General features: G+C 42.5%; 1 protein-coding gene across 1 annotated transcript in view; it reads right to left on the bottom strand.

The window, feature by feature from the left end:
* Positions 1 to 15416, bottom strand: part of LOC147679699 (tyrosinase-like) — a 369594-nt gene that overhangs the window by 76071 nt on the left and 278107 nt on the right. Inside the window, exon 3 of the mRNA XM_086943277.1 lies at positions 11665 to 11806. Coding sequence (XP_086799403.1) covers positions 11665 to 11806 — 142 coding nt within the window. The remainder of the gene's footprint in view (positions 1 to 11664; positions 11807 to 15416) is intronic.

Here is a 15416-nt window from a genome sequence, read left to right as displayed (position 1 = left end):
TGGCTCCATCGGGGATCATGGGAGCACTTTACAATAAAAAGAAGAGACGCAACATAACAGGCCCAACGTCACACACATGCCATACGTATATGGTTTGAGGTACAGAGAGCTCTGGGATGGAATGACGTAGTGACACTATCGATGCCTTTGTGGGACACAGAAGAGCTTGAGATGCTGGGCAACACCAAGGGGTTTTGCAATTGGGACCTGATAGGTATATCCACAGTAGGGGACCTGTGGCAGAAGGGCGAAATGGTTACTTTTGCCCATTTGCAGGCCACCTACGGTTTAGCGCAGACAGAACACTTCTGGTATTTGCAAATTAGGCATGCACTTCAATCTCTGCTACAGCCAGGGTCGCGACCTGAAGAATCTTCACCGCTAGAGGATAGACTCTTAACAGATCACTTACACACGAAAGCGATCTCACTGACCTACCGTAAGATAATTAATACCTACTCGGACCCCACGGAAACGCTGAAGGCTACAGGGGAGCGGGATCTGGGAGACATTGAGGATGCTGACTGGCGGAAAGCACTTGCGTCGCCCAGAGAGGTAGCAATCCCATCGAGACTAAAGCTAGTGCAGCTTAAAATTTTACACCAAACATATTACACGAGGACCCTTTTCCACAAAATTCACCGCACGGGAACACCACTCTGCCTTCGACAGTGCGGGGAAGCAGGTACAATTTTCTATACTGTCTGGAAATGTCCCAGAGCCATTTCCTATTGGGCGGCGGTGATGCTAACACTCTCACAGGTCACTCATGTCACAGTGCTTCCAGAACTGAGGTGCTGCCTGCTCAACATCTGGGAGCCCACTGACCTCACCGGGATGGCCCAAGACTGGGTGAAATTGGGCATGACAATAGCAAAACGTAACATCGCGCAACGTCGGGGGTCTAGGGATGGCCCTACCCTCAGCCAATGGTGTAAAGATATGGATATGGCAATGGTGGCGGAAAAATCAGTATATATCCATTGAGGATGTCCGAAGAAATGGGCAAAGATTTGGGGAAACTGGAACAGCTATAGAGGTGACATCACACTCAAAATTCTACTAGGGAACATGGAACTGCCACACAGCAAGGTTCCAAGTCCCCACACATTGCCATGAAGTATACTGGGATTTTTAATTGTTTATAGAAATATTTCTCACAAAACATTCAAACAACTTTGTGGATGCACAGGCTACTATTTTCTTTGTTAATGTTTTCATGACAAACTTTACAGTAACTTTAAAACAAATTGACAAAGCCAAGTGAATGACAGACAATGCTGCCACAATACCAATACCAATCAATAACAACAAGATTGCCTAAACCACACTTTCTTATTTAAGCTTATATACTTTTTGCTTAATGGCCAAACACAACTATTTCTAGGTTTGTACCAGTATTTATTTATACCTTTTGTTTTAACAAAAACAATCTTTTTCATTACATTTTTCGTGTGAAAAGGAGAAAGTAAAGGACAAAGTAATTCAATCTTCAATACAATATATATAAACACTTATACAAAATATTTACAACCATCCATTTCAGATCCACATATTCATTAAGATGTATATTCAACAAACTACATCTAAATACAAAATTTCACATAAAACAAAACAAATACTTATGGTCTTAATACAATACAAAATGAGTGAATTATTATCAAACATTTAAGACCAAATTATTGTAATCAATGGGGCAATGGAACATTAATAACATATTTCAGACAGAATGATGGTTTCTTGTCTTATTTTGCTCCTTAGATTTGCCTACGCATTTTGAATCAAGAGGAATCACTACCTAGATTCTCATCAGGGCTTTTCTGAATCAACTGCAGGGGTTTTCAAGTCTCTCCTTATGTCAAAGTTTTGGCCACGATATTTATCTTCTCTGGACTTTTTCTTTTTTAAGTTCTAAACAAGAGAATATACTGGTTCTCTGTTAAAACGATGCTGACGCTATATTCATTGCAAAAAACACAGTTGATGGACAGAATGCAGAACAATGTCATACATTCACCCCAGTACAAGGATCTGGGCCTAAATCCATTGTTTATTTGCACTCCACACCACCCTAGGTCAGACACTGGCTATATGCAAATCAGCCTTGACCCTGTGCCTCATGGGAACAGTCCAGCCCGAATTACCAAGCCATGTCTTTCCTAGACCGGAATGAAGCATCCAAGGACCGGTTTCTGGCTATCAGCCTTCTTCAGCCTGGATAGCTTGACTCCAGTGATGTGGAGAGCCTGGGACTCACGTCTGAGCATACCCAGCCCACTCGGGGTGAAAATTGCAAAAAACACAGTTGATGGACAGAATACAGAACAATGTCATACATTCACCCCAGTACAAGGATCTGGGCCTAAATCCATCGTGTTTTTTGCACTCCACACCACCCTAGGTCAGACACTAGGTCAGATGCGTCACAATCATACACAAAAACAGCTTCAGGGAAGGTGATGCATCGGTTCCTTATGCCCAGGGAAGGTGAATAGCCGGTTCTTTACTGAAAGCGAGGTGACGTGTCAGTTTCTTAATGTGCGGGGAGGAGATGCATCGGTTTCTTACTGCAGCCCTGGCGTTCTTGTAGACTTGGCACCCCGGTGCTATACTTGGGGATCGCACTTCTCTTAGTTGCGTCTCTTTTCCAGCTCCCAACAACTGAAACAACCTCCAGATGCCCAATGCAGCAACAGGCACCTCTCAGCAGGACAGAACTCCCAGCAAGGAGGTTCAGGGGAGCTGGTGGTGTAGTCTTTTTGTCCCTGAGACTTCCGAACAGGAGGCAAGCTCTACTTCAAGCTCTTGGAGATCTTCTTCAAGCAGGATAAACAGCACACAGCGAATTCTTTATCCTCTCCTTGGCAAAAACAGCCATTGCAGGCCAAACCCGACATCACACAGCATAGGGTCAGTACTTAACCATCTTCTTTCCCAGCTCTTCTCCTTGGCAGAGGTTCCTCTTGAGTCAAGAAGTAATCTAAAGTTCTAAGGTCTGGGCACCAATATTTATACAGCATTTTCCTTTGTTCTCTTGTGGCAGGGAGGCTCTGTGTTCAGTCATAGAGAATTCTGTCCTCTCGGGTCCAGCTTCCCAGCAGGAAGTGGAGACAGCATTGCATAAGGCAGACTAGGCCCATTCAGGTGCAAGGAAATCTCCTCCCCTACGCTAAATGCAGCCCAGGTCTATTCTGCCCAGCCCGACTCATCCAGGAAAGGCAGGACACACCTCACCCCCCCAGTGGCTGTCTACAGTGAATGCTCATCCGCATCCCCTGTCACTCCAAAGCCAGACAGTCAATCCACAAACAAGCAGAGGTACACTGGATGGCTAAACAAGAAAATACCCACTTTCTAAAAGGGGTAGTTACGAACACAGAATGTAACAAGCATTTGCAATGCAATAGGTCTCCCATTTATGTGAGTTTAAGCTATTGGAATTGTAAATGACAATGACTTGTATTTATGTTCTAAAAACAAAAACAAAAATAAAAGGCATTGTTATTTGCAATGTTACTAGCTCAAACTCTCCTAAATGCAAGACGTATTGCATTGCAAATGCTTGTTCATTTTCGCCTTAGGTCTTAATTTAGAAATAAAAAGTAACAAAATCCACATTTTTAATATTGTTTCAATTCATTGTTCTCATGTTTTAATTTTGAAATTGCAACCTAGATTTGTGATTAGATGCAGTGTGCAATATTGAACACTTCATTTTGCTTCATCATGCCTGTTTCAGGGGTTTTACAAAGGTGTTGGTGGTGGGTAAGAGCACATGAGTGCGAGAAACAGCACAGTGACATAAGGAATGGGAGGAAAAGCACATGAGGCTGACAACAACAGACAGTGAGGGAACAGGGGAAAAGTACATGAGAAACAGATTACAGGGGTTGGGGGAACACACTGGGAGAGAAGGAGAAAGCCGAAAAGTACCCTAAAAGCAGTCCCTGTACTTTTTTAAAGCACTTCAACCACTGGTTACATAGCAAAGAAACAGACAGGTTGTTACGCTATGCATGATACTTCGTGACATAGAAAAAAACAGTTCAAAAGCACATAGGCTCTGAGGGGGCAAACTAAGGTTAATTTTATTTTGGCTGCATAGTCAAAATATCTATCCACTGTTTCCTGGAGGTACTCTTGCGTTTGTTTTTGGGAGAGAGAGAACAAAACTTTTTTTAAAACTGGCACCCGCTGGAATGTTCCTAGGAACGGGTGTGTGAATATGGGAAAGGAGGAGTGACGAGCATTTTGATACCAGGTCTGGAGTCGGCCTGCCTCTTTAAGTGTTTTTGCCTGCACTCAGGGGAGGGGATAATGCTGCATTTAGTAACAGAAGACGACAGTTTGGACGGGATCGGTGGTAGCGAGGGGCCGAGAGATAATGGGGGTTGTTTGAAAGGACACAAGGACCTGATACGTAGAAGGAGAGAGGAGCTGCAAAAAGAAACAGAAACAAGTAAAATAAACATATGGCTTGGAAGCGCACCGCTGGTGCAGTGGCAGGCTGCAATCATGTGTTTGCTGGCCTGGAAGTGGCGCGTGCGTGTGTGCGTGCACGCGCAGTCTACTCTTTTTCGAAGCATACACTTGTGCTTGGCGCACCACTCCATGCTCCCGCAAGATGGATGCCTCCACAAGCACAAGTATGTGCTTCGAAAAAGAGCAGAACGACGGCTAAAGGTCCTCCTATGCAGCGCGTGCACGCTGTGTAGGCGAAATCTAAAAACCATCAATACTAAAAGATGCATCTTTACATTCTGAGTTCAGGCATGCTAAACTTTACCTTCCTATCTTGTCCCAATGGGAAGTTATATTTATAAGATGTTATAAATAAACTCCCATTCTATCCTACAGGACAGATAGCCTTTCAATAGTGAATAACAAATTTCACTGTAGTTAACTATCCTGACATGTTACTCATATCAGGACATGTCCTACCTTTCTCATACACTGCACCCTGTCCACAGGGGTACCTTGAGCCTACCTTAGGGGTGACTCACATGTAGGAAAAGGCAAGGTTAGGGCCTGGCAAGTGGATGAGCTTGCCAGGTCGACATGGCAGTACCAGACTGCGCACAGACACTGCAGTGGCAGGTTGGATAATCTTTGGCAAGGCTGCTTGTGTGGGTGGAACACTCAGTGCTGCAGGCCCACTAGCAGCATTTGACTTACAGGGCCTCAGCACATACAGTGCACAGTACTAGGGACTTAGTTGTAAATCAAATAGGCCTATCACAGAAACACCAATCTATAAAACCAATTTACACAAAGAGCATATGGAGATGGCAGGGCAACCAGAGTCAACAAGACAAGAGCTAAGAGGAACAGGAAAATCAGAACCAGTGTGACTACATCCAAGGGGAAAAGAAAGCTTAAGTCACAGAGGCCCAGGCATATCAGGACCTGGCATACAAGCACAAGCAGGACCAAGATGAGGGTAAAAAGGAGCACAAGGACATGGAAGGCTAGGATGACAGGAGCCAAGATGAACAAACTTGGTGGCTACGAACTGGATGTCCTGAACAAAGAAGATCAGGGCTAAGGGGACTAGTTAGTTCAAGATGACAATGAGCAGGAGGACTAGGGTAAAGAGTATCAAGAAATGTTGGAGGATGGGGCCTGGAAACTAATCAGGTCAGGAGTACATGGACAAGGGTCCAGATGGGAGGATTCAGTGAACCAGAAGGATCACAGTAAACGAGACCAGGAACAGGGCTAGGAGGACCAGAGAGGTCAGAACCAAGGGATCTGGAATGGATATTCCAAGTGGAGCAGGAGGACTAAGAACTGGTGTATTAGGACCAGGTTGGTGAGGAACAGGGCAACCAGGACAGCCAGAGAAACATGAAACACAGGGGCCAGGCCAAAATCAAAATAACTAGGCCCAGCCCAAGAGGACCAGGGTTGGTTCAGGTAGTACCGGGTAGACCACAAGGACAAGGACCATTCAAAGAAGAATCAGGATGACCCAAACCAGGACTACTAGGAGTGTCAGCCCTAGGAGAACCAGGACAACAGGGATAGGTAAACATGTACCCAGCAGGCAGCAGAATCAGTGTGAGAGTCAGTAGTATCAAGAGGCACTGGAAGGGCTAAATAAGCATGAACTAGGAGCAGGATCAGGAAGACCAGGGTCAGGAAAGACTATACCCAAAACCCCCAGTTTCAGGAAACCAGAGTGACCAGAACTAGTTAGACTGTGGCCGGGAACAGGATTAGGAGAACCAAAACAGCCCAGAGAAGGAGAACTTGGAAAAGGACTTGGAGAAGGACCACCGTCTAAATGCACAGAACAACCAGGAAGTGAAGGAAGAAGACATGGGGCAGGAGGACAACTATGTGAATCTAGGCTACATGTATTAGGCTATCCGTTTTGTGAATGGTTGTTATTCAACCCCTCAAACACCCCCTTAAGCTCACATTTAAAACTAGTAAGTGTTTGCTGAAAAATCAGAGCATGCAAAGTGAATAAAAAGCCAGAACTGTTACACTCAGACCTTTGAGTGTAGTGTATGATGCTGGCACAGTAGTCTCAGGGTGGTTCTGAGGATATAGGACTGAAGTTTTGAAGAGGAGTTTAAAGGTGGCTGGGTGAAGGAGTGTGGTCTGTGAAAGATGGCAGAAAGAGTTTGAGCCACTCAGATGGCTGCAATCAGGAACAATGGTTAATGGATAACAAATGTGTCAAACGTATATGGAAAACAGTAAAGGGAATTTCAGAATCCTAAGAAGGCTCTATTAAGCAGAAGAGGAGGTGATGGAGACTTCAGATAGATCGTCCAAGATGGCATTCAGTGGATTCTGTGTGACCCCAGAGCGCACACATTCCATGTGTGTATGGCAGCTTTTTTAGCAATTGTGTAGTAGTAAGACACCTTGTGTGATGAGTCTAAATTCACGGACCAGTAGGGTGCATTTTGCATGATGTGATGGAGGGTAGAAACAGCTTCCCTATACAGTGGCCATGTTTTGACTGTATCCCTGTGGATAGAGAATGGAGACCCAGAACTAAAGTGAGGTAGAATAGATAAAAGGTTACCCAAAAGAAATCTGTAAGGACCTTTTAGCAAAAGGCTCCTAGTTAGTTCTTATGATAAATAGGATAGATGGTAAGAGTAAGGGCTGGGTCATGGGTTTTTCTTGGTAAAGGCATCAACGTTTCTAAGCAGGGCTTCCCTTTTGTCTGTGTCTGATGAGTACTCAAAAAGGCTGATAGGCAGCTTCTAAAACCTCATGCTTCATTGTGTCCTTGTTTTGGATTCTTCTGCTTTGAGTCAGCACTATTGCTACTGCTGGGAGAGCCATCACCAAAATCTAATTCTGTGTCGAAGCTGCAGCCAGAAAATTATATTTGAAAGAAAAACAAACCAAATCAGTTATGAAGCCTCAATAGTGAGTCCAATTCCCCGATCTGGAAAATGAGTATTAAAGTGGAACTATGAGAAGATCGATGGGTAGGTTACAAGCATTTAGGCAACAAAATGTATCTGTTCATTCAGTATCTTGTTTCTAACAAAGAATGAGAATCATTAGGAGGGTTGTTTTGCTTCTTTGAGGTCTAAAAGTATAAATTTCTGGCTTACTGGAAATATTATTTCATATTCTAATGGCATTCAGTTCAATTAATTATAGTCAAATGCTTTTGCTTGTGGCTCCTCAACAGAATATTTCATGGTTGGCCCGACAAGGGCCATAGAAGAAAGGGTTTCATGCATATGCAGGAATCCTGCATGATGGCAGTTCTTGTCATTATAGAGAGTTGTCCATAGGGCCAGTGGACAACTCCTAATTTGGCTTGCAGATGTCCTTTAGGATGTCAGAGGTATAATGCTTCACCATGTTGATGGAATTAGCATCTTCCTCAAGACTCTAAACCAGGCCCCTAGATTTTGGAATAAAGACTCTCAAATGTACTGTATTGGTCACTTCACAAGGGGACCTACGTATTTGTTTCTATTTTCATAAAATCACCCTAAATACTAGATGCCTCTATATCACTGGGATACAACATTTTCAGTTCTGACTTTTGCTTTTACAAATCATTTTTTCAGGCATTTTGATCTGATTTGTTAAATTGAACAGAACCAGAAGGAATAATTCCAAAATTCACTGGTTTATGTTCTCATAAATTAGTCCTTTTGGTAATCCTATATCTTGCCCTTGTACATTCCCATGGCTTTGTGAGTAGGCATATAGCTTTAGAAGACTAAACAGCTTTAACTAGACTTGCAAAGATTCTAATCATCTTGGGCATTACTTACCTCTGCAGGTAAATATAATGCTTGGTGTTCAAACAGTGCAGAAACGATTCCATTTAACCAGAGGTCAGGTGAATAGTGAAGTTTTTCTGCTATTTGCATGGCTGTCAGCTGAACAGTGCAGGTTCTCTACTATTTAGCCAGCAGCTGGGTAATATTTAGGTTTTCCTGCTGATCGCATGGCCGCCGGATGTACAGTGCAAAAGCTCTACTAATTAACCAGTGGAGGGTAAATGATGAATATTTACCCAGGTAAATATTTAAGTTTTCCTGCTATTTACACAAAGCTGGCCGAACAGTGCACAATCTCTCCTACTTAACCAGCGGGTGAGTAAATATTGAAGTTTTTCTGCTATTTGCATGGCCGCTGGCAAAACAGTGCACAATCTCTACTATTTAACCAGCGGGCAGGTAAATAGTGATGTTTTTCTGCTGTTTACATGCCTGCAGCCAAACACTGCAGAATCTCTATTACTCGTCAGTGGCAAAGAAAATCGTGGAGTTTCACTACTATTTTCAAGGTCGCCAGCAAAATTGTAAATAATTTCTACTATTTAGCCAGCGGATAAGTGACTAGCGGACAAAATTCCCTATTTACCCAGCAGGTGGGTAAATAGCAGCTACCTTTTGTTTAACAGTTTTATATTGCTGTGGAAACGTATTTGCAATAAACATATTTTTTTTGTTTGACAGTCATATTTTTTTAATGCAGCGTACAGCGGATCCAGACAGAGGCAGTTTTGAAACCAATCAAAATTGCATTTTCCCTTCATGTTTATGAATGAGCACAATGTTCGCTGGTGTTGTCATCTGGGAGCTGTTCTGATTTGCAATGCTTTAGCTTGGCCCCCGATAGAACACTGGCATCCAGCATATGGAAACTGTATAATTTAACTCATACTCTGCTTTAAAAGACCACGTGTTTGGCTGTAGGCACACCTTGTTCCTCAATTTTTAGAAGTGTGGCTTTACTGCATATGTGTGACATCTAGGGTTATGTTTACAAGTCCCTATTGCCACAGGAATATCAATTTAAGTAATGTTCCTGTGGTGATATGTGCTTCGCCTAATTTACAAGGCAGCGCTAAGCCACTTAACGGGGCTTAAAACTGCCTTGTAAATAAGGTCCCCTTTCACGCTATACTTAGCGTGAAAGGAGAGGGTAATGGGTGTTATGATGGATATTGGACCGCAACACCCACTGATTTTGACTCTGCCCTATATATAAAAGGGCGGCATAAATATGGGGCAGCAGCAAAATTAAGAACAGGGAAAACCTGGTCTTGAGCAGGCGCAACAAGAAGAAATATATTATTTTCTCCTTGTTTTTGCATGTGTGCTGCATTGTGCCACACTCAAAGAAACATGTTACAGTAAACGAATGATGGGTGGAATGCTGACAATGCAAACATTCTCCCCCAGTCAAAAGATCTGGGTTAAATCCATTGTTCTTTTGCCCACTACACCACCCCAGTTTGGACCTAGCCATATGCAAATCAGTCTTGACCCTGTGCCACATGGGAACAGTCTAGACCGAACTGCCGGGCCAGGTTCTCCCTGGACCGGAAACAAACATCCTGGGGCTGGTTTCAGGGTATGTCACCCTTCTTTAGCCAGGCTAGCTTGAATCCAGTGGCACAGTGAGCAAGGGACCCACGTCTGGGCATACTCATCCCGCTGAGGGAGAAAAGTGTTACAGCAAACAAATGATGGACAGAATGCTGACAATGCAAACATTCTCCCACAGTCAAAAGATCTGGGTTAAATCCATTGTTCTTTTGCCCACTACGCCACCCCAGTTTGGACCCAGCCATATGCAAATCAGTCTTGATCCTGTGCTCCATGGAAACAGTCCAGAACGAACTGCCAGGCCAGGTCCTCCCTGGATGAAAACAAGCATCTTGGGACCAGTTTCGGGCTTTCAGCAGTAGTGTGGCTCACTGGTTAGAGGCGGCAGACCCGAGAGCAGAGGACGGCCCGGGACCAGGGTTCGATTCCCGACGCGGCAGGTTTCTGGACCAGGGTCAGCGGACTCGATAATTCTCTCGCCTCGGTGCCCACTCTGATCAGCGATCACACTCGGCAACTCTGGGCATAAGCTTGCCTCATCTGCACTAACGGCCCCACCAGACCGCCGGGGATGCCTGGTCTCACCCTGGAGATACCCATTAAGGGACCATCTCTCAGGGAAGCCAGGAAGGGTTTCGCAGCGGTCGAAGCGCGGAGATACTCCTCCGGGAGTCTATCCTAGCGCTATATAAATCCACAATTAATTAATCAATTAATTATTAGCCAGGATAGCTTGACTCTAGTGGCAAGGAGAGCACGAGACCCACGTCTGGGCATACCCGTCCCACTCGAGGCGGCTCGCCACCGCCGGTCAGGCAAGAGCGATCCACCCGAAATTATAATGGACCCATTGGGTATTTCAACACTCTGCCGTATAATATATCAATTCCCCTCTTTCGGCGGCTAGTGCTGGGATGCCCTATGGTAGCTATGCGCTCTACAAATGCTGAATAATAATAATAATAATAATAATAATAATGATAATAATAATTGGGGTGTTCCAGGATCTAGTACACAATAGTACTTGAAAGCTGTGAATACAGGCCTATTTCGTTGTTTGAAGCCACCACTACTCTGATTTGCAAACCACTTGCATAGCTGACTATCCACTTTATGGATTTTAAATAGGTTTTTGAGGCATTTTATTTGTTGATTTTTCTTTAAATAGCTTAATCAATGTAATTGTTTAAGGTGCCTCTGCTATATTTTATACTCCTAAAGCTCTGGTTTTATTCATCATCTTATATTCAGTACAGACTACCAGTTGTAAAAAAATGAACACTTTAATAAGTACTTCTTAATATAGGGATAATATGTGGCTATTAGTGTCAAAGCTTCTTTGTTAAAGAAATTCACTTTTTGAATTTTTAAAAGACGTGATCATATTTTCATTAAATAGCACAAAAAAACTATCCTTGGCTGTGTTTGCCCATTCACTATGGGCTCGTGAAATAAAAGGAGAGGTTGTAGCACCAAGGATAATGTGCGGCATGGCTAGATACTTTGTGGGTGCCAAATGCCAATGCTTGTTAGTACTTAGGCTCAAGGTCCTAGTGGATCAGAAGTGATAATCTTGCATAGCCTCTCTAATCTACTAATCAACGCTGTTGCCATACACCTGTTTTGCTAATAGTCTTTCATTTTTAGTTTAAGAACTGTGTTTATTAACTTTATTATAATTATACTGTTTATTGAGATTTCGTTAGAAATTTGCTAATTTGGGTCCTTCATTCCTGAATGGTTTTTATAAGGTTAGAAATGACGACTAGCTGCAAACAAACATCATGAACTTGCAATGCTTCTCTTAAAGGTCTGTAGGATTGTGCAGACTTACATGTCTATATATGCATGGTGCAGATAAAATATTGGATCATTGGCAGATATGGGGACTTGTCCCATTGTTCCCATCATGTAGTCATGCACCAGGTTATGCATGCTCTCCCGAGCTGTCACTCCATCCTCTGGATAAATGAATCCTAAACAGGAAGAAAGGGATAATATCAACAGGATTTCAGCTCCTATCACGGTATAAGTGTTTGTAAGCTCAACAAATCAACTCGAGAGACATGAGGAAAAGTTTCAAAACAGCCTGTAAAATCTGAACACAAAACTAAAAGTTGGACATTTGGTTTAGTACTCTAAAAATGTTATCTTTCATTAACTCCCTCACTCACTTAGTTCTACAGTACATGCATACATAAAGAATCTGTCAAAAAGTATGTCTTAGAAAAAGTGTAAACAAGTAAATATGAACGTGGCTGTTAAAGAAACATGACAGTTTCAGTAAATGTGCCCCAGCTATATTTGGCAAAATGTATATTGGTTGAATTACCATCAGCAGTATTTCTGTTGCCATACCCCACGTAATTCCACAGTAGCATTCACACTGATGACAGCACACACGTTGCATTCACTGGGAATTAGCTAATTTGACAAATTTAACACAAGGATGAACATCATGAGGAACCCTTCAACGGACATGAGGGCTGTGCCAATTTGATACAACCTTCTTTTCTAAGGTCAATTTTGCTCACTCAGATTTGAGTGTTTGGGCGACTATACTTTGGATTATATGAGAAATGATCTGCTTCTTTCTCAGGACTATGATTTTCTCATACGAAACAGTATTGCTTTATGAGTTGATAATAAAGTCTTTTGACTATGTTTTGGTTAAAGTTTCTTATCCTTATTTATATTGACCATTTGACCACTTTAACATGGTTGTCTCTCTTTCTATGCACTAGCTACTCTACCAGTCTTCTTTCTATTTCCATATCCTTTTCTCAGATTTTTCTATAACAGTGTGCACACTATGAGAATTGATTTACTCCTCTCAAAGGACTGTGTTTTTTTATAATGAACAGCATTGCTTTATGATTTGGAATCCATGTCTTTGCTCTATGTTTTGAAGCTGGTTCTTATGATTGCTTCTATTGACCTTAGAAACAGAATTGTATATTCTCTGTTCTCAACTGGTAAACTCTGATTTGACCATTCTAACATGGCCTCTCTCTCGCTCTCTGTGAGAAAAGTCAGGAGCAGCTGATGCGGTGAAGTAAGTATCTTTATTCCAGAAAAGGAGACCATGTACTGCTAGTCCTTCCTCTAGTGTTTCTCAACTCAAACTGGTGAAAATGGAGTTGGCAGCCATGGAGAAAGAACTTACGGGCATATTATCAAGAACGGTGTTAAAATTATCGTCGGTTTAGCGGCCAAAAACTGCTGCTAAAGCGGCGATAATGGACTTGATAATATGCCTTGGAGAATTCCAATAGAAGCCCATGTTCACACCACAACATGGACTTCTATTGGAATTCTCAAGGGCATATAATTAAGTCCATTATCGCCGCTGCCGCTAAACCGCCGATAATTTTTAATGCCATTCTTGATATTATGCCCCTTAGAAGCATGGATGCAGGGCAAATACAAACATGGTGTTATGTGTAATAAAAGGGCAGGCAAAAGCCCCTAGAGTGAGCCCAGATTTTTAAGAGGGAAAGGTCTAGTAAATGCCATGCTACATCATTTCCCTCCTTTATAAAAATAGGGAAAAGTTTCTAAACCTGAAATCATTTCAAACATGTGTTATAGAATTAGAAACAAGTAATTTTATATCAATTAATGTAAAAGTATTTGAATCTCGTAGGCAAAGGCACATTGTCTCTCAGATGGCAATTACTGGTACTTTGAGAAGGAATCTAATACCTCCTCTGAAGCAACTTGTTCAGACAACAATTCAGACAGAATAGATACAGTAGTCCCAGCATGCACTGACCTCGATGGATAAGCCTCGCCATCATCCAGGCCAGAATGAGATACATCCAGCGTGCCAAAAAATCAGTAGCAACATCTCTGTCAACAGTGCCCTTAAATGTGCCTATTTTAGTCGCATGTTTAGGTGTGAGTTTAACCAAAGCTCTTTTTCTCCACCAGCTTTTACCTTCAAGGAAAAACAGAACCTTTACCCACTCTGGTAAGCCTGACCAAAGCAGAAAACGTTGTGTCACATTTCTTAACCGTATTGGGGCTTTTAATTATCACTCAATCACCAACTTGGAAGACAGCAAATGTTACTCCATGTGGGCACAAGGCAAGCGTTTCTAAGAATCAAGCAAATCATTAATTTAATCATGATTAAATGATATTACCTGAACTAGAAGCATCCATTCAAGAAGTAGAAAATTAAAACTGCGAACATTGTGTTTCACAACATATATAATTTACTCAGTTGCTTCTTTAGGGCAGAGGTTCTTAACCTATGGTCTAGCCCTCCCAAGACGTCCATGATGCCTGCTCATGGAATCCATGACGATTAAGAAAATAAAATATTACTAGCAAATTATTAAAAAGTTTACAAATAAAGACAACACTGAAAATTTAAAATGTCCTGTAAATGTGAAGAGATTTAAAATTGGACAATAAAAATAAAGGTTGTACCTGCAGGCTCATTAGAGGGAGCAGTGCAAGTGCACCTAACAGAATATAGTATGGACGATGGGTGGCCTCAATTGAATTTAGAAAGACTCCAACCTTCCCAGTAAATTTAAAAGCTCCAACCTTCCCATTAAAATTAAGACTTAAATTTTTAGGATTTGTTTATGAATTAAATAAAATATTTCATAATATGTGTATTTGATTGACGCATACTTTTTTCTGTATTTTTGTGCATTGTTTCGCGGTTTGAATCATCGAAATTGCTTAGGCCAAGGGCACTGATTTTCAATAATGACTCAGCAGTGGTCCCCAGATCCCAATAATGATTCAGTAGGGGCCATTAGGTTCCAGTTGTAATTATTAAGTGGAAAACCACAGAAGTCAAAAGATTTAGAACCACTGCTCTAGGGCATACATTTTAAATTTAAAGTACATGAAGACACATGGGATTTTTAAAAGTGTTCCTACAATTAACTGAGTCACAGACTGTGTTGAAAAGAGATAGGTGTTATAAAGAAGATTGAGGAAAAAAAGAAAGAGAGAAAATGACGATAAATGACAAAAATAGAAACAATATGATCAGAACTTTGGTTACAGAGTAAAAAATGGTCAAGTGACATTAGATTACAGATGAATCTATTTAGGGGCTGATTCCGATCTCGGTCAGAAGGGCTCCGACCCATAGTCGGAGCACCTTCGACTGAATCGGTCATTGCCAGATGGATTCCATTCCGACCGAGCCATTCCGATGGGCTCAGTCGGAATGGAATCTGACTCGGATTTCCAGATGGGCTACAACGGGCTGGAAATCCACCGGTCACCTCTTTACGACCAGGGGGAGCAAGATGGCAGCTTTTCACTGCCTTTTCGTGCCGGTCTGTCCGGCATGATAGGGCAGTTGGAAGCTGTTTCTGGGGGCTTCCAGCAGGGCCCCCATGGGTGTGAGGCCGCCGGATGGTGGCCTGGGGGCACCTATGGTGCCCCTCTGTTGATCCCTGCACCCAGTGGCAGGCACCTTGGGGTGCCGGCCACAGGGTGCAGGGATGAACTGCACCCCTGCTCTCAGAAATGAAAGCATGCTTTCCGACCAGAAAGCATGCTTGCATTGACAGATATACGAATACGACCGAACCCTGTTCATGGATTAAAAAG

The sequence above is a fragment of the Lissotriton vulgaris genome, chromosome 11 (assembly GCF_964263255.1).
Source record: "Lissotriton vulgaris chromosome 11, aLisVul1.2, whole genome shotgun sequence".
Lineage (NCBI taxonomy): Eukaryota > Metazoa > Chordata > Amphibia > Caudata > Salamandridae > Lissotriton > Lissotriton vulgaris.
Note: the sequence above shows the minus strand (reverse complement) of the source record. Positions and strands in the feature narration are given on the sequence as shown.